Raw genomic sequence first — 21,278 nt, forward strand, 5'->3', positions numbered from 1 at the left:
AGGACAAGGGAACTACATGAGGATGGTGTGATTTGCTTTTTTATTTTATATACAACTAGCTGTACCCCGTGGCTGTGCCCACATAGTAATGAAACAGAACAAACTTTCAAAATCAATAGACGTTGGCACTATATCTGATCGAGTTCAGCTCTGACGGGGAAGCGTTTCCCGCGTGGGGGAGAAAAGCACATGGCCGTGATATCTCTGGCAATCAGCAGCTACCCTCTAAAACACATGGAGCTCTGATCTCTCTCTCAAAAACGTCAAACGTTACTCCTTAACAATCTGTAGATGATAATGTCTGTTGAACAAACAGGTATCGCTAGCAAAGCGGAGGCAAGGTGCACTCCAACACGTGGCAAGACGTAGACCAACTCGAACAGAGGCTGGCGAGTGAATGAGGAAAGCCCTGCCCCCCTGCTCTCGGCCCACAGCAACTCTCTTGGAATTGCATAAATAAATCGGTACTGCAAGCGAACTATGGTATTTAGCGCGAAGAGAGAAGTTGCAAAATCAACCGGAAAGTTCAAGTAAATTATAGAAAACAACCAGATCTAAATCCATTAAGTAATTCTCTTGTGAACGTGGACAGACATACAGACAGAACCCGCTTGGACCACGAAATTTTTAAAACCGTTTCTTAGCGAGCACCTATGGGCCAAGGTTAACCTACATTCCAAATTTCAAGTCACAAGTACTCATGGTTCGGGAGATTTCATGATGAGTGAGTCAGTGGTACAGTATTTGGCTTTTATATACTGTATATAGATAAATATATATAGCCTGTTTTACTCACAACATACCAGGTCAGAAAGATAAAATCTTGTTATGTGTGTGTTCTACTCAGAGACTTTTACATGCAAGTTGTAAATATGGAAAGGCAAAAAAAAAAACAAATTTGACCTAACCCAAGGGCTACAGTGAAAAGCTGAGCTGTTAGAAGTTTCAAGAACATACTGCAAGTCATGCCTAAACTGGACTGCTCAAAGGGGCATGAAGCCTGAACGTAAAACTGTAGTCGGTCTTACACTGCAATGCCCCATTGGCCAAAGTGGTGCATCAAAATACACAGAAACAACATAAATTCATTCCATTTTCATTCAATCTATTCCATCCAGAGACCAGCTTACTACGATAAGAGCCACCTGGTTATCTAGGCATATTGAATGCCTAGACTCCGACTCCTAACAATATGAGGTGCTATCCATCCAGGGTGTATATGTCATGTTTTAGCCAAGATGCGTTCCCTAGCTTGTGTTTATTTTTTTTTCGGATGTCTTCTTTGTTCTTTATTATGTATTACTTTTCATGTATTCATTGTATGTATTTTTTGTTTTCATTGTTCTATTTGAGCCAACTTTGTGCCTATGTACTCCCATTGTTTCTTGTATTTTGTGGGTGGGACCCACAGGTGGCAGGACCACCCTAAGGTACCGCCCCATTCCTTTAAAGGCAGACTGAGAAATGAGTCCCTTAGTGGTTCATTGAGTGATATGTGAGTGTTAGCATTTCTTTGCTTTTACTGTTGTTTTTGATAATCTTTGCTTCTGTTTTTTGATTTACCCTAATATTGCCTTTCAGGTAACTCCTTTTTGCTCTTTTGAGCCTTTTGTGCATTTTCGTATATTTAAGAACTAGTCATTTAGCCCGTTACAATAACGGGCGCTAGAACAGTAGTGCATAAACATTAGTAGGAACAGTCTATATTAAATGGCAAGGGACTTTGACCTCATTCTTTTTTCTTTCTTTCAGCCTTTCTTTTGTTGATGTTTACATGCTGAGCTGACCGTTCTTCGTGGGCTGCCGCCATGTATTGTGTGTCTTTAATTTTCTGTGACAGTAATACTGTCTTGTACGGCTCTATTCAATAAGGGCGCGCACAAAAAGGCGAGCTTCAAAAGGGCGACCTCATTTGAGTGCGGCGAATAAAGGCGTTCGTAGATAATTTAGTTCAAATGGCTCTGGAATATGTGAAGAGCAACAAAGGTGCAGATCTTTATTTACGCGCGCCTTTATTCACTGCGCCCAATTGAGGTCGCCCTTTTGAGGCTCGGCTTTTTGTGCGCGCCCTTATTGAAGGATACCGTCTTGTACATCCGCTGGCTTGTACGTCCGTAATATACCTTTAATTTTCTCTGGCGGTAATACAGGTGTGCGCGTCGGTAATATGCCTTTAATCTCCTCTGACAGTAATACTGGCTTGTATGTTTCTGTAATATGCATCACTGTATTGTGTGCCTTTAATTTCCTCTCGCAGTAATACTGGTTTGTATTTCCATAAAACGCCTCTAACTTTCTCTGACAGTAATATCGCGCATTGCACTGTGCCCCGCGCATGCACACTTCACCAGAAGACACCCACACATGGACACCTGGACGCACACAGGGATTTTATATATATAGATAGTGTGAATAAGTCCTGGCTTTTTAATAAAAATTCTTGTATGACTTGTTCCTATACCAGCCAGAGTTTTACTTATCTCTCTCTCTTGTGAGACATTTTATGAGATATCTGAGACTCCCTTGTTATTTTTGAATTTTAAAACCCAATTCCCCATTTGGGTCCTGGTCAGGCCCAAAGCTAACCATTTGCATTGGGTTAGGCTTGTCTGGGTGGGTCCTAGATCGGAGCAGGCAAGTGAGGATTCTATCGAGGGACTTACCCATTTCACTATTTTATGAAGCCAGAATCACAGCAGTATTAGTATTATTTTTGTCACACATATTTTCCTTTGCTTCTGTTTAGGACACACTTAGGAAGCTTAAGTTAAAGGATGGTAATATATAATGTATGAATAAAAGTGTAAACCTTCTCTCCTGCATGATTTAGTACTGTATATTGTCATCTGGGGTTACGCATCCAAAAGAAAGGAAGCAGACAACCCTGATGGTGACCATAAGTAGAACTGCAGATTGCTGCTGTATCTTTGTGAGTGGAAGCATACAAAAGCTACAGTGGGGATTTGGGACGCTCTGTTCAGGTTTATGTAATAACGTGTCTGAAGGTAAGAACAGATTCACCCCCAGGACCCTTCCCATGACTGAACAGGAACTTGTTGACAATTTAAAAAAAATGTTCATTTCTTATCCGTGATGTGTATATTATCCAATAAAACTTTCCCATTAACTAATCATTAGACTTTGGATCTTTGCCTCTCATTCCTTCTCTTCCTTCCTTAATATTGTCCCATTCAGGCTTTCTGGTTTTCTCTTGCTATTCATTATAAATGATACCATCAGACTCAATGCCCTGAAATTTCTATTTTACTTGACTTCTCAGACCTCAGACTATCAATGTCTCATCATATATTTAACTGCCTTGGGCACCAAAGATACTAAATCACTGTAAAGAAACGCCTGTCTAAGTTAACTGTATTATGTATTAACAATTCATTGAGTCTATCCTGCGCTTTATCATATACAATACTGGAGCTATTCCTCAGCTCACGATAAGTCATATCCAGAAATGAATGCCACAGAGGTCCACCAGTATCACTTCAACCAAATTTCCAACTCTACTTGTGTATGCTGTCATTTTCCTGTCCCCATAGTGTTGTGTAGTAGGCTGATGTTATCATTGAAATTATTGGTATTACACAAGACTTGGACATTAGGACTTAGGACTTGTTGAGTGGGTGAAGTGCTGCAAAATACTTGATAATAGTAAACAATTCCATAAAATAAATGAATAATTCTTCCTGCTCAAAATGTAATTATCAATAGCTAAATTAACTAATAGACATGTCATAAAGTCATTCTGACTACAACAGTCAGTACTACATAATTCTCTTGCCACTGTTTACATTATTTTTCATATTATGTGTTTTATTTCCCAATCCTTTACAGTGGCCCTGTTTATACTTTATTTTGTATAGTTATTTTCAATATTGTTCATATTTTGTAGAGGCATAGCCCCCATTTTCATTAGTCCTTTCAGATGCTACTAAAAGTCTGACTCTTTGCTTCAACTTGTCTTTAGTGATTTTTCTCCTTCAAAAAAATTATAAAGCTACTTGCCACATTACCTGTGAAAGGGAGGTGCTAGAATAAATTTAAAAAAAAAATTTGATATCTCTTTCCCAACGTGTACCCTCAGCATTCCTCCTTCACCTTTCTTTAGTGCCCTTGTTTGTCTGAACTTCTCTTGATAGACGCTCCCTCTCTTAAGCGCATTCCTCTTGAAGCCTGCTTTTCGGACCCTGTCATTTCGAGGCTCCTTGCTTGTCTTGTGTCCACTTTTATACATCCTATCTTTGAAGGCGACTTTCAGCGTGCTTCCTATGCCTTTACTCCTCCTTGTATGTCTCAGCTTTTCATGCCCAGAACTTCTTCTTTTGATTGTGTCACCAGAGCTAAACTGACCAGTCACGCCAAAGCCAAACTGACCAATCAGGTTGCTCTGAGGGACCAGACACACACATAGACCCTAGCATTTTATTATATAGTAGATTTATCTTGTTCTTTTAAGATTTTTTATCCAAGTGTAGTTTTGTGTATCTCTTTAGAGTCTGTTTATATTGGATTCCTAGGTTTTGAATCATTGTTTAGAGTTAAGATTTTGCTTGTTGAATTATAAAGTTAGCTTAAATTGGAATTTTCCTTTGGTTATTTTTTCCAGTCTCTATTATATTGCTTATTTAATTATTCTTTGGTTTAAAGTTTATTTCTTGTCTAACTTAGTATTGTTTTGATGTTTTTTATGTAGTATGATTTAATTACTTTTCATGTTGAATTAATTACTGACTTGTTAAAGATCTATTTAAGTGGCTCCTCTAAGTTTGTGTGGGTTTCACAGTTTTCCTTCTCATCATTTGGAAAAATCACAATAACAATAACACACACAGATTACCTACATATTATTTCTTGACAAATGAAGTTGCAACCCTGCAATTTATTCTCTTTATGCCACTTAATAGTAAAGTGAAGCTTGCTTTTAGACATCCTACGCTGTGTGACTGTTTATTATAGCCCTGTAGCTACTCTACTCTTAGTCATCCATAGCACACCCATTATATCTGAAAAAACAGAATGCCTCCTGCATACACTGACTGCTTGACTTGCAAAGATATTTAATATTTCACATGCTCTTCATGTAAACTAAAACTTCAAAGAATAATGTTGATATGTGTCACAACAAATATCCTCTAAACTCCTTGTTTGCCATGCTTACTATGTCATACATGTATGTTGTGTTAGCATATTAAATAAGTGCCTTGACCTAACAATATTCTGGTTATCACTGTTGAATCACAGATCCCTGAGTTTAATTTGTAGCATGGCTGTTGTCTATCTACACATTCTCATTGCTCTTACATGTTTTTCTCTGGGTGTTTCCAGTACCATATCCCAAAGATGTGTGTTAGATTAGCTGGCAAATTTAAATAATCACATTCTGCACATAGTATATTTTGTCAGGCGGCTGGCGTCCAGCCCAGCCGGGACGCCCCTGCACACTATATTCAGGGGGAGCAGCCCTGGACGCTAGATGGCCGCCCCCCTCTGGTGTAGCAGTGCCTTGGTTTCCCACAGGGCTCCCTGGGAATTGGAGATGGGTGCAACCCTGTTGGGTCCTGCAGGCACTGCCAGGGAGTGCTGTGTTTAGGACTCCTGAGCCCATGTGGGCAGCGTATACATCACACCCAGAAGTGCAGCCGGAACTCGGTGATCAAGCACCTGGAGCACTTCTGGGTGAACTATAAAACAAGCCAACGACCACCACTCAGCAGCCAGAGTTGGGTGGAGGAGGACAAGGTTGCTTGGGAGGAGTGGTGGTGCCAGAGAGGTGTGCTTATTTGGACAGTGTTGTGGCTGTGAGGATTATGGGGAAGACGTGCCCCACAGGTGAAGAAAATAGTCTTTCTTGTGTTTTACATGTGCCTCAGTGCCACAGTGTAAGTCTGTGTCGGGCACAATATAGCGCCTTTAATCACAATATCATATTAGTAGAAAATTTGAATCTACAGGTCCACATATTGTTATAGTGCGAATTCATAGACTCGTGGCTTTCTATAATTCTACAAGTTACACAAATCTTCAGTTTCTCCCTTGTAGCATTCATGATAATCAGTCTTGAAATGTGTCATCACAGTCCTCAGACAAAAAGCAAGCATTTTAAAATAAGAATCTAAAGCTGATGCTTGTTGACAGCTGCACTGAATGAATGGAACATAAAAGAAAATGAACCAGCCATCATGACAGATAACACCACTATTGTGGAGTTACTTCAAGTCATTTGCTTTGTGCACATGCTCACTTTTGTATTGCAGGCTGCTATGAAAAGTCCAACAATTGCTCATTTGCTTTGCTGTGTGAGGCATGTAGCAAAATTTTTCCGTAGTAGCAGTACAGCTAGCCATGTGCTTAAAGATAAGCAATGTTTATTTGAGTTTCCAACACACAAACTTGTGATTTGTGCAATCACTCAATGGATCAGCACATTGGAAATGCTAGAAAGGGTTTTGGAACAACAGCGAGTCATCTCAGCTTCTCTGTATATAAGCAGTGAGGTTGCACCTGGTGTGACTGGCATGTAGGGTGCTTGTCTGCAACACATCCTCCAAAGGTGCCCAGTCATTTTTAATGTGTGATTGTCAAGTAGGAATCTGCTGCCTTGAATGTTCAGCTGTCCACACATCCGATTTAAGTGCTGATTTCAGTTAAAGAGGACACGCCATTTTATATGAGATAGTAAAGTGCTGTTTCCGTAGAAAGCCTTAACAGGCGCATTAGTGACATCTACTGGATCGGATGCCAAAAACAAAGATGAGCAAATCTATACATTCACAGGATCAATCTTGAGACGTTAAGATCAATATTAAATCATTTAAATGGAAAATAACGATTAATTAGAATATCGATATTTTTTACCCAGGCCTTATCAGCTGCATGAGATTTATCAGCCCTGGACGTGGTTAACCTAACACATACTGTATGTCATTTGGGATGCATGAGGGAAACTGGGGTACCTGGGGAAAAACACATATAGACATGAGGATAACAAATGAGTATTAGGTCAATTCAACCAGAGCATTAATCGCTGTGTCACCATACCACTGATTTTCAGTAATATTCCATTTATGTACTAAAAAGAAATTACCAGTTTTTGTTTTTTTCAGTACAAGCAGCTGCAAATGTAATGAATGATATGTAAAATGGAACAGTGAACATCACAGCTGTCCTCCTGTATGGATGGTCTATTTATCTTTTGGCTATCGCAAACACATCTCTTCTAATTTCTTAACATTATGATGAAATTCTCCTACCACTAGTTATTAGTCATATGACTGAGGCTCAGCATTGATCAAGCACATACATAAATACGAGTACATACATTCTCAAAACTACTTAATCCAATAAAGAGTCACAGGTGGGCTGGAGTCTACCCAGGAACACTTGGTTCAAGGCAGTAAAGGACACACGTACAAGTTTCCCTCATTGGAGCAAATTTAGAGGCATCGATTGACTTAACCAGCATACTATTGGAGATGTGGCAGGGAAGGTGAAGAACCTGGAAGAAAACCTAAGCAGACAAGGAGAGCACATGCAAACTCCACACAGACAACAAATGGACATAAAATGTGAAGCTAGGACTCTGGAGCTGGGAAGTAGCAGTGCTAACATCTGAGCCACTGGTTCTGCCCTCAAGAACCCAGTGCAGGATTAAAAAGTATATGTTTCATGTTATACTCTATTCACTTTATCCAGGGTAATCTGCTGGACCACAGCGTGGACAACACCCTCCTGCATTTTTAGTTCCATCAAACCCAAATTGCTCCATGAAAGAGGGAATACGGCCACTAATGATGTGTGGGTTAACTTATTTTCTACCAACACCTACCCACAGTTATGAAAAATGAGTCCATAACTACATAACAAAATGACAAAATTACTGACCTGAAGCCATTCTATTAGAAATGATGACAAACAACATTTGAACAATAATTCACTTTTACATTTACTGAAATACTGGATGCAATCTAAATCAGAAATTCCTTCTGTAATACAGTAGGTATGTTTTACCATGCAGGTAATAAAACAGAAAACAAAGGATAATGGCTATCGTGAACTGGTCTTTGGTGCTTCTTTACAATGTTTTGATTAAAATAAATTAAAGAAGACATTACTTATGCCTAAATACAGGGTTTTCTTCTGCACTGATTTTTAGCCTTGATTTGGCACTTTTGTGTGAGTTTTGGCAGCACTGTGAAGAAATAAAATTGAGTGCACTGTAGTGTGATTCAGATCTGTTTTATGTTGATTCTGTGACATGACCTGCTGTACTGAATTCTTCTCACTGCCAGCACTTACTGAGAATACAAAAAAATCGTTTTCGCAGATTTGTACATGTGAAACTACTTGTTTGTTGATTTTCCAAAAAAGAAAGAAGACTTGAAATCCATGCAGTCCTTGATAGGGAAATCTGTGCTACACTGTGGTCTGTTTTCTTACTATTTAAAACATTTTTTAATGCAGGTTATTTTATTGTTTTCAGTCATGTGACAACCCACACCCACCCAACCTGACTGAAATTTCATTTTCTTATGCCCAACCCGCATATTTAAGTCAACCTACACATTACAAATGTCCACCCACTAGGATGGGGTGAATCAGACCCTGACTGGGATATGTATGTATGTTCAAGAAATCATAGTCAATACCAGAAATCAGAGAAACTATTACCAAAGCCAAAGCTCTGAACTGGAGACTAAAGGAGAATTGCCAGAAGTCGATAACCAAAGGACACAGTATTACAAAAATGTAGACATTAAACTGTAAGTGAAGTTAGAATGAGAAAAGCACAATGACCAACATTCGGAAGTGGTCTCCTTTAGACTTTCTCTTATACTCAGATATGGGGATGGATATTTGAGGAGTAAACCGCAAGACAATGATTATATTTTTATATATGTATATTAAAGAACCATCAACAACAAATCAAATCAAGTTAATAATATATTGAACAATTATTATAAAAGTAAAGTTGAATAAGTCAGACTCTGCAGCTGCATGAATAAAAAAAGTACAACTTCTGGAGAGCGGAAATTGCCTAAAATTTCATAGAAATCCATGTTTTGTACCTAATACTTGTATGCAAAATTTGGTTGACCTAAGTAAAAGCTTTCTCAAATTATCGTGTTTTGCATACACACATACTCACACAGACAGTCACACAAACATAATTCCAAAAATGGTGTTTTCGGACTCAGAGAGATATAAAACATCGAGATTCATCAAAATCTTGAACTCAAATTTTTGGACGATTACAATACTTTCCCTATACATTGTATATGAGAAAGTAAAAAGTCAGTGACCAAAAGACTCTATCCACCAGAGTTGTTTAAGGTAAGAATCCTTAATCTCATTTGCTACAATGAATTCATGTGGTCTTATAAAGCATAGCACATTGTGCATTTTAGGAGTTAAGCCCCTAACAATAGTGCTGCGTGTCTTGACAGAATAGCCATTACACAATATATGGTCAAAGTATATGGACACCCCTCCATATTATTAAGTTCAGGTGTTTTATTCACACCCATTACCAACAGTTATATAAAATCAAACATATTGTCATGCAACCTCCATTGACAGATATTAGCAGTAGGATGAGTAATACTGAAGGGCTTGGTGACTTTAAACATGGCACTGTCTTAGGAAGTCACCTTTGCCACAAGTCAGTAAGTGAAATTTCTGCTCTGACAGATTTGGTCCAGTCAACTGTAAGTGCTATTATTGTGAAGTGAAAGCGTCTAGGAGCAACAATAGCTCAGCCACAAAGTGGTAGACCACACAGACTCACAGAGCGGAGCTGCAAAGTGCAAAGTGCGTAACCATCACTAATTCTCTGTTGTATCACTCTCAACAGAGCTCCAAACTACCTGTGAGAGCAACATCAGCAAGAGAGCTGTACGTCTGGCGCTTCATGAAATGGGTTTCTATGGCCAAGCAGCTGCAAACAAGCCTAAGATCACTATGTGCAATACCAAGCATTGGCTGGAGTGGTGTATTGGACTCTAGAACAGTGGAGACATGTTTTCTGGAGTGATGAATCACACTTCACTATTTGGCAGTCTGATGGACAAATCTGAGTTTGGAAGATGTCAGGAGAACACTATCTTGTCGACTGTATAAGTGCTTATTGTAAAGTCTGGTCTAGGAGGGATAATCTATTTTTTAGGGTTTGGGCTAGGCCCCTTGGTTCCAGTGAAAGATATTGTTAATACTACAGCATAAAAAGACGTTTTAGACAATTGTGGGCTTCCAAGTTTGTGTCAAAAATGCAGGAGGCCCTTTTCTGTTTCAGCATGACTGTGCCCCAGTGCACAAAGCCAGGTTCATAAGGACAGGATTGGGTGTGGAGAAATTGAAGTGGTCTGCACAAAGCCCTGACTTTAACCTTACTGAACACCTTTGGGATAAATTGGAACACTGGTCTTCTTGTCCATCATCAGTAACTCACCTCACAAATAATCTTTTGTCTGAATGGGCACAGATGACCAAAGACACTCTCCAAAAGCTTGTGGAAAGAGTTCCCAGAAGAGTGTCGGCTGTTAAAGTACACTTAATTCTTCTATATTAAGTATTGTTGTGCAGGCTTCATGATACAGTACATTCTTTGAACAACGGATAAAAAAATAAATGAACATTTTACTATTTCCGAAAGCATAAAACAATAAAAGAAGATTAGTTTTAAAACAATACAACACAAAATAGGCATTAAAAACAACTCAAATGAAACCAAGTGTGAAACAAAACTTACTGTAGCTGTTCAGCTTGTATCGCATGCTTACCTAAACAACTTTGTTAGTTTCACACTCCATCCTTCAAACTAAAAAATGCAGTATAAACTTACTTTTAACAGACATCGGTTGTGACTGACACCTTAATCAGATTTCAGAAATTAACAAAGGTTTATAGCATGTTTCATCAGCAGAATATGTTCAATGAAATAAACATGTGCACCAACCTGTCATTAACACTGGGGAGGGAGAAGGGCAAAAATTATAGGCAACAGAATGTAGAAAATAATCCAGCAATAAAAATAAAAATAATAATACTCAAACTAGTGTAGCTTAGGAGACACAGACATGACAACACTTGACTTTGAATGCTTTGCTGAAGATGGATTTAATTGAAAGTATAGGCATCTCTCAAAACTCCTTCTCTGTTGTTCAGCACAATCTGTGACTTTGTGATTATACTCTTCACGTTCACAGTTATTCCATAGGTAGAGAAACTGATGACATGAATTGATTAAATAATAATATTGTATTATTTGCAAAGTAGAATTATGGGTAAATGTTATAGATAATCATAGTAATAATGAATGTAATATACATATTTGTAATACAGTTCATATAATACAATGGATGTAATATACATGTTTGCAGTTTGAGTTATAAAGTCAAAAAAATTAAAATTACAATAGTGCTGTTAACATTACTATTAGCTACCTCTCCTGCTGGCTACATAATAACACAATTATACATGTTTTCATAGAAGTATGATGTCAGTTTTCACATGTGACATAGAATTGATTAGATACTTTTCACAGAAGTGTGAAATGCAAAAAAAAAATCACTTCCTATGTGTTCCTGTGTGTTTTTGAACTGTTTTTGAACTTTCTGAGAGATGTATTCAGCAGTAATGATTCCATTACAAGCATCTTTAAGCACTTGCCATAATGTTCTGACCAATGTCCTGGGCTGCAAAGAACCTGAAGTTAACATATAATTGCTATTTATGTTTAAATTGTCACATCTATCAGATAAATTCATTTTTATTAATTTTGCACATGGAAAACATGGAATCAGGAAAATGAACACCAATACAATGGACTGGCATGTGGCTCCAAAATTATTTGAATACTCACAGTATGATGAGGTGCTGTGAACTGTCCTGTGCCAAATTTGAAACTTTTAAAATGAAAATATTTCTGTACATTTTTAAAGGTAGTATATAAATAAGGTACTGGATGTTTGTGTAATTCTTAAGTTTCATATCTAACTTTTTTGTTTTGCTATTTCATAATGTTAATAAAAATGTAAATGAAAATGCTGCCCTTACTAAGGTGCTGCCTGAGGCCTCACCCCACTCACCTGCCACGAGTACAGGAATCCATAAGTTTGGTTCTTGAGGGCTGAAGTGGCTGCAGGTTTTTGTTGTTACGCAGTTGCCTATTAAAAGCCAATTCTGCTGATAATGGAACAAGTTATTTTATTTTTTTCAAAGCTGAAAAGACAAACTATAAAAAATGATAACATGTTTAGAACTATATTATATATATTAAAACAATTCGGTAGGTTGTTACTAGACCCTTTATTTTACTTTAGAGTAAATTAGGTTTCTGTTGTGCCATTTGTCATTTTTTTTTCTTTTGTGATATGTGATTACTATGCATTAGGTAAGGGGTACTTTATGCCTTCTATAGATTTTGCATTGGTTAGCTCTTGTAAGTACAGTTAGGGCCTAAGAACAAATAAATTATTGATGCTGCACTTGTCTTGATTTGTGGTCTGTAACTGGGTGTTTGCCCCATGTGGGATGGTGTAGGAACATACAATAAATACCAATATGAATAAATAATTACATATCCATAGTATTTAGTGCAAAACACAAAAGCCACTTTAAAAAAATTAGGACCATTTCATGAATAAAACTACGTATATCTTTGTCTCTCAAGATGCAATGAGTCAGTTTTTATTTTGTTGATATTTCGATGCGATTGAGCACTGATGATTTGTTTTCCATCTTCAGGAGACCATGTGGAAGGCCTGACAGAGCAGGACGTCATACTCATTCATTCGTGTAGACAATGGACCACGGTAACGGCTCACAGCTTGGAGGAAGGGCATTATGTTATTGGTCCAAAAATTGATATCCCACTGCAATATCCTGGTAAGATAAATTCATTTGTTTGTTAGATTATTTACTTGCCAACTTTTTAAATCTATTATGTCCGTTATTTCATCGGTTCAAGTATTTATTGTATTTGTCAAAATGACAGGATAGCTAAAGTTAACAGTCACCTACTATATCCAAGATGACCTCTTTTTCCAGACTTACTAAGAATCACCATATTGGTGGATACAGCTTGTAGAGTGCTGTGAGCTATCACAATATATAAAAGTAAACTGCAATAAAGTGGATTGTATTGAATCAAGAAATGAGCCCTGATTTTACATAACACTTTTATATTGTGCACACTTCCTTACAAAAAATGACATAAAGATATTTAAGAACTCCCAGAGACTGAGTAAGGTTAAGTGGACACAAAAATGGGAGGATGAGCCTAACAACAGATTAATTATTAATAATACACTTTATCTCAATTTGTGGTTTGTAATTGGGTGTTTGTGGGGTGACATGGAAGTATACAGTAAATACTGGTATGAGTAAATAATTATAAAATTAATAATAATGTCATCAATAATCTGTTTTATGAGGACATAAGTAAAACAAAATCCATACCTAAAATCCATTCTATAAGGACAGTAGAATCTCCTGAAATTAATTTCAATCCAAACTGTAATTGTTTTTTTCAGTTATCTTAGTTAAACATTTTTAGTTATGTATTTTGTTTTTTAGTGTCCATATTTATTATGTACGTTTTCCTAAATAAGAGATATTTTAAAAATGAATATCCTCAAGAAACATGCCTTACTTTAAGAAGACGCATTATGACCATCTAAAAAATTAATGTTGATTAATTTCGCATTGCTTTGATAGAAAACTCAATATATGAAAATAATTTTTAACTGGTAATAATTTATTAATATGTTTTAATCTTGGAAGGCAATAAAAATTACAGCTGGCAACATTTTTTAAGCTACAAGATTTATGACTCTTTTACAGGTATCATATTACAATTATTAGTAAAGCTGCTGATTTTTTTGTGTAATTACACAGAAGTTCTGTGATGGGAAATATTAATCACGGTCCATTTTAAATTGATAATAATAATTATTAATTCATTTTCTTTGGTTTTAACAGCACTTTCACAGGGGGTCCATTTTCAAAGCAATTTACAACTAATTTTATAGAAAAAAAATCCAAGGATATACTAAATGTATAAGCTCACTATGTAACACTATATCAGTGCTGGCTGAGGCCCATTTGGAGCCCTAGGTGGGATGGGTGGACGTTGCCCCTTGTCCACGTTATTGTTATTATAATTCGATGACCCATTGGGAGGTTGGGAGTGGGGGTCCCTTGGTGTCTGGATCACATGGGCCTTAAATTTCATAAATGGTGCACCTCAGATGATGGTGTCCTAAGCAGCCACCTATGTCACCTAAAGTATTGATCAGCTCTACACTATATTAATTTTAACATTCTGTGATCAAAATAAGTCTGAGCAAAAATGAGGGTGAATAATGCATTTGACACAAGGTGTATTTATACTGCAAAATTCCTTTGGAATCAAATTCCACGGGTAACTTTTAACCAGATACAGCTGGAATCCCATTGTAACAAAATTCTTGGGACCATGAAAATATTTCGTTATAAGGGAACTTTCGATATAACGAATATGGGGAAAATATGTATACTATTGTGACCGGGGTCACCAGCGATTCACTATCTCTAACAGCAGTGGCGCAAGGACAGCTCAATAGCTCCTGTGCTGCGTCTGGTAAACAGTAAACCAAGGACAAAGCAATTGGTTGTCCACTGCAGGATCAGGGTTATCGAGTAACATGCTTCTCGCATGATGTTTAGAACATTTTACACAAGGCTGCTGGCATTCTTGTAATCTGAAGATGGGGGCTAAAGCAGGACGATTACCCCCGTGTTGTGGCTCCTATCTCATGTGCTTGAGTGCTGAAGTAACAGCTACTGTTTTGAATGAAGTCTTGAGACTGTACCTGCCTTTTCTAATCAGTAATAAAGTGCCTGTATTTTCCTAGGAAACCTGGACTCACCTTCTGGTCTCTTGTGCAACTCAGTGATCCAAGTTTGACAATACCTGTGTTAAAAACAGTGCTTCTTAAACTGCAAATATATTTTATTGAAAACTAGATATTAGATATAACTTTTTTTAATACAGAAATAAAGGTATGAATACAGAATGAAAATGATACATTAGATGTCACTTTTTGCAGTGTAGTTTTTTTGTCATCGCAAACTTTGAGAAGCACTATGAAACTCAAACAGTACAGTACATGACACAACTACCCACATGAATGATCGATAGAGCAATGACACAACATTCGGCTATGCCTCTATGATGTTGTGCCTAAACTCATGGCGATCCTCATCAAGACTGTCACAGTCTTTTGGTCTAATAAGAAAGAGACAGACTGTTGCCAGGTTCCCAATGCTTGGTGAAAGTAAAGGTGTGACATTAAGTATTTTTTGCATTGCATTATCTTTGGTAGCCATTTTTGGCCAAAAAATGTTTGTTATAGTGAAATTTACATTTCGTTAAATGAAATCCATTAAACATGATGTTGTAAGAACCTTTGTCTGGGCCAACATAAAGTATTCGTTATTCTGAAAATTTTGTTACTTCAGTATTCACTATAACCAGATTTGACCTATATAGCTGAAGCGTAGGCAGAGTTACAGGCCAGTGCAGAGCTAGTGATGGATCTATCCTAGGTGTCTCTGTAAATGCTGCACAGAATAAATAATTGACATAACCTGCATACTCATTATGGAAAAATTGTTTTATTTAATAAACACTTTTATATTATATTGGGGCATTCTTAGAAGCTGTTAAATCAGAACACCTCTGTTTACATTTTAGTCATGTCCTCATTCAACCTTTACAAGTTTTGTGGTACTGCTACACATTTAATGCTACAGTACGTATACTTTTACCTTTAAGACTGCTTCAAAACATTTTAGGGGGTATGAGTGCTTGAATTGTCCCTAAAGTCTAAAATGAGCCAACGAATTTAAAGTAGTTAAACAATAAGGGTGTTTATTATACAAAAAAAAATAGGGAGGAGTAAAGAAAAAGGAGAACACAAAGTACCAAAGCAACAAATGTAAAGGTAACCCGAATATCTCCCTGGTGTTTACTATACAGGCTTAGAATCATTTGGAAAATAAAAAAACAAACACTTCAAAATGGCCTCAACTTGAGAGCACCTTCTTTTGGACTCTTGTTTTTGTTTTCATGAAAGACCTGATATTCATTTTCTGTTCTACTCTGCATAGATTTTCTAATAGTATCAGTTAGTTCTGAACTATTCAAAAACCTCACTATAGTCTGTGAATGTTTACTGAAATGTTAAAGTCTGTACAGGCAGAAGCAGGAGCAAGGCCAGAGCTAAGTGTACATAGGACATCAGTCCATTGTAAGGTGCACTCACACACCCAGGCTCAGAATCATTCATACCAGGCCACTTCAGAGTTGACAGTTAACCTAACCTGTATGTGTTTGGTATGTAGATGAAGAAAGAAGTACTTAGAGAAGACACACAGGGATGAGTGGGGAATTTGCTGGCCCTGTGCAGATAGTCAATAGACTGGAATATGAACTCAGGTCTACAAAGCTATGAAGGAGTGGCACTAGTGATTATATGTAACAACAACAACAACATTTATTTATATAGCACATTTTCATACAAATAATTTAACTGAAAGTGCTTTACATGATGAAGAAAGAGAAAAAAGACAAAATAAATAAGAATTAAAATTAGGGAACACTAATTAACATAGAATAAAAGTAAGGTCCGATGGCCAGGGAGGACGGCTGGAGAAAAAAATATAATAAAATATAAAATGTATAATAAATATGTTCATAATGAAGTTGTTATGGATATGAAGGCAGTATGATGTACAGGTTATGGCACTGGACTTCAAGCCACAAAGTTGCTGGTTTAAGTCCTGCTTGTGCCTCACTGTGTGTCTCAGAGCAAATCACTTAGCCTGTCTGATTTCCAATAACACTCTTATTCTCCACAAATTGACTTTGCGTTTTGGTGGCAGACCTATATATTTCCTGCCTTGGATTCATTTGAGTATTCTGATTCTGTGGGACGTTTGTGATGACTCTGTGCTCTGGACTTTCCAGTCTTTGAGGTCCAGTTACAATGTCCCCCCTTTCTTTATTCTTTTACTCATGATGGTTCTTACAACATCAACAATAACTACAATGTTTTTCTTGTATATCCCAAAATCATACAAGGAATGCCTCTATTGACTTTAATAGTTTTTGACAGCCTCCCCAGCCTTGACTTCATAAGAAAACAAGAAAAAAATCCTTTTTAGAAAAAAAAAACTTTTAGGGGAAAAAATGGAGGAAATCTTAGGAAAGGCAATTCAGAGAGAGACCCCCTTCCAGGTAGGTTGGGCATGCAATGGGTGTCAAAAAATGGGGTGAATACAACACACAAAACAGAGCACAATAATCCTCTCCACAGAGCTAAATGGCCAATCTATCATTGCCTTCTCAGAAATACAATAGTAGAAAACTACTTTGTTCTTGCTCCTCACTAAGTACAGGTAGTGCACCACAACAACTCTCAAGGCAAAATGCTAGAATAGCTTTTACCACTCACTAAATACAGAACTATCACATATGAAGATACAGATTTGTTGAAGTGCATCACAAACAAAGCAGAAAATAATTAACATAAATGAAAACAACAATATCTGTCAATTGGTTAATTGCAGAACCACAGTCAGATTGTAGAAAAGGAATTAGACAAGCGAGACATAGTGTCCCAGAGACATTGGCCAGCAAACCGCCTCCCCTCTACTGGCCATTCCACAGCTGAGTCAGTGCTGGGCTGGCCAGTGTGATTAAAATACCCTTCTACCTGATGATTCCTTATCTAAGATGACTTTTCCATGGCAGACAAACAACTTGGCAGTAGAGCAGTGGCACCAAGTGCCACATGAGGAAACCGAGAAGAGAAACAAAATAGATGAGTGTTAGTAACAGTTTATAAATATCATTTTAGTACTAATGACTAACCACAGAAATACAATATGGACAGCTAATCATCAGCTCTAGTCAGGGTTTTCTAAACTGAAGTAGTTGGTCTCTAGACTGTATATAAAAGGTGAATCTGAAGGGGCACTTCTTATATTAGCAGGCTGATCATTCTACAGGTTCGGGGCAATTAACTAAAAGCGCAACCTCCCACTGTTATTTTATTAATCCTTAGAATCATAAGCAGGCTGGCAAGAGGCTAGATACACAAAAAATAATAATTTTAGAATTGCTAGGAACTGAGTCTGGAAAGCAAGTCTCAAACCAAGAAGATAATTGTACATAGTTCTGTTAAATAATAAGCTTAATGTTAAAACTGGGAATTATGTGCCAACACCCTATTGCCTATCAGCCAGATATGATATGTGACAGAGCACAACAACTGAATGCAGTTTTATTATACCAGACCATCTTTACATTACAATGCCAGTTTTAACATAACTTTTTTGATGGACTTTCCACAGTGCAAAAACAAAGATGTGGTAGTTTTTTTAATCGCATTAACAGAATTGTTCTGTATACTTCATGAAAAATGCCTTTTGCTACAGGGTGTCATTAAACAGGGATAAGAGAATAAGATGAAACAGGTTACCCTGATCCAATTTACACTAGTGCATTGGTTTATGTGAAGCACCAGTGAAAACTCCTACATTATTACTGTGCCACTACACATATAACATTTGTCTGTATTTCTTTCCACAACTTTACTGGTGTTCTAGGTTGTATGCAGTTGCTTCTCAGCACACATATACTGTATCTGACCTTTCCTTATCTCCTTTTTGTCTTTCTTGCCACTTTGAATGATCTGTTCAGTTTACAGTGGCCACGTGGGACAGATTGCTTGCTACTTGTTAATGGAAAACTGACTCTTATATGTATTGGAAACAAACACACTGATTGCTGGAAGTGTAATTGGATGATTTAGGGTTATTATCCTGGAGGCAGATCTTTAGCTACATATTGGTGCATTGGCCTGGATTAATGTCAGTCTAGGCCAAAAGGCCTCCAACTGAGCTCTCTGCATCTTTTTAGTATGACTTTACATTTATGGCATCCTGGTCAAGACCATTTCCTGTAGATAAAATTAAAGTGTTGTTATAATGAAGGTTTTCTGACGAAAAGATTTGCAAGCTTCAATTAAAACAAAAGAAAAAAATATAAAACTAGATACTGGATACTATTTAGGTTATTTTATGGAGTGGTTTTTCAACAAACTACATGTTCTAGGAAAAATCTTTGTCATTGCTTTTTCAGTTAGCTAAAAATACTGCTTCATGGGTGGGAGATGATAGGAGCTGGAAAAACTCAAAGCACTGTAGTCTCACAAGGTTAGCAGAAGCTTCATGTTTTGCCTGTTATTATCCCTTTTTTGTTACTACTGTGCTAATCTTGTGGGGCCAGACTTGATTGTTGAAGGAGAACACGTCTGGTGAAAACTTGCTAAAACGTCTGTAGTGAATAGCAGAGAAATCAGTCGCTGAAAAGGCTCCATTCACAAGCTTTCTTCCTCAAAACCTGCCCACGGTTTCCTGCTGTCTGTGCACTTTACATGTGCGGGGGTTGCAGTGTCCAATTTCTACTTGTGTATTGCACAAAGAACTATGTAAAGACAGAGAGAGGATAGAAGAAATTGAACACCAGACTTGAAACTGAGAGAAAATAGAGAAGAAAAATTGCTCGTAATCAGTTCAAGAGCTTAATGAATAAATTATTTAAATTATTTATCTTTTTGTGATTTTGACCACTGCATTGCTACATGGCATAACAGCAGCAAAAAGTGTTTAGAAAATTAGTGTGGACTGTTTATATGAGTATACTGCATATTAAAATGCAATGACCATATTGCATTTCTAATTATTCAGTAATGTTAACTTAATTTAGTTATTATTTTAGACATGCAACAAGACACTGTGTGCTGTGCAACATTATCTGTGTTTCTTCTAGATTGGAGTCTGTATTGTTAGGCACGTTTACAATTTGGGGTGTACTGAGGACTGAAAATGACCAAGACAGTGTAATTTCAGCCCACAACACCTAAGAGGTCAGTCACATAACATCACATAATACCCACAATGTTAGTAATGAAACATCCATCGAATGCCTGGTTGCACTATGGTTAAGATTAGGGTTGTGGGAGGGTTATCTTACTCAGAGGATGTTTTGTGAATGACATTGTGGGCATTCCATTATCTTGTGGATGTTATGTGACCTACGTCATACCTATTGCGGACTGCAGTTATACCCATCTCAAAATTTTATCTCCTGTGGCTCTTCGTTAACAGCTCACTCAATGGCAGTTCTTTTCACCTGCTTTTTACTAGCTGTAGCGGCACATCGTTTAGTTTAGATGTAGCTTCCATTTCTTTCAGCTTCACATTGACAGCAGCAGTATTGTCATATTTGAGAGTAACACAGACCACATACAGCTGGCGCACTGCATTGTTCACTTTTACCACTAGTCCAGTGATGTCTTTCATTGTCAAAATATAGGAGAGGTTTTTCCTTTTCAACAAGTTATGTTCATTTTTAACATGCGTGAAGTGTTCTCCACACAAATGACATACATTTATATGTTTAACTGAGTTATTTTTAGGAGTCCTTTCAGCATTAGAAGGTTTATCCATCATGACCATGCGCTTGCTGCCCAGGTTTACAAGCTTACCGTTACTCTTTGCTGCTTAACTCACCAATACTACTCAGAACTCCTCCTTATTGAGGCATTGGATTGGTTTAGAGATTTCAAACTGAGTGAACCATCTAATTATTTAACCCATTTTTAAGCCAAATTCACTCATGGTTGTCTTCAGATATTTTTAATGAATGGATTTTGTGAGACTATTACAAAGCAGTGCTGTATTTTAGTATGCACTCCGTAATGTTTGTTATGTTAATGTTTTAGTAATACATTTTGTGTTTATGTTGCACTTCATTTTCATACTATATTTGTAATTGCTTATCATACTGGGCTCATAAGTTTGAGTTAGGTTATTTTAGGTTAGGTGGACTTTATTATCCCAGGAGGGAAATGGATTGGCAATTCTAAATTGGCCCTAGTGTGTGCTTGGTGTGTGGGTGTGTGTCTGTGTCCTGCGGTATGTTGATGCCCTGCCCGGGATTGGTTCCTGCCTTGCGACCTGTGTTGGCTGGGATTGGCTCCAGCAGACCCCCGTGACCCTGTGTTCGGATTCAGCAGGTTGGAAAATGGATGGATGGATGGTTGGAAATTTATTTGAAGAAGGAAAGCACAGAAACGTAACACATTGTTACACAGATGCAATAAAATAAACAAAAGGTACAACTTATAACCAGTGTTATTGTACACACAAACTTAATA

The 21,278-nt window shown here is 37.3% G+C and overlaps 1 protein-coding gene across 1 annotated transcript in view; it reads left to right on the forward strand.

The window, feature by feature from the left end:
• Positions 1 to 21,278, forward strand: part of gareml (GRB2 associated, regulator of MAPK1-like) — a 238,860-nt gene that overhangs the window by 82,090 nt on the left and 135,492 nt on the right. The window contains exon 2 of the mRNA XM_028799163.2: positions 12,754 to 12,894. Coding sequence (XP_028654996.1) covers positions 12,754 to 12,894 — 141 coding nt within the window. The remainder of the gene's footprint in view (positions 1 to 12,753; positions 12,895 to 21,278) is intronic.

The sequence above is a fragment of the Erpetoichthys calabaricus genome, chromosome 3 (assembly GCF_900747795.2).
Source record: "Erpetoichthys calabaricus chromosome 3, fErpCal1.3, whole genome shotgun sequence".
Taxonomy (NCBI): Eukaryota; Metazoa; Chordata; class Cladistia; order Polypteriformes; family Polypteridae; genus Erpetoichthys; species Erpetoichthys calabaricus.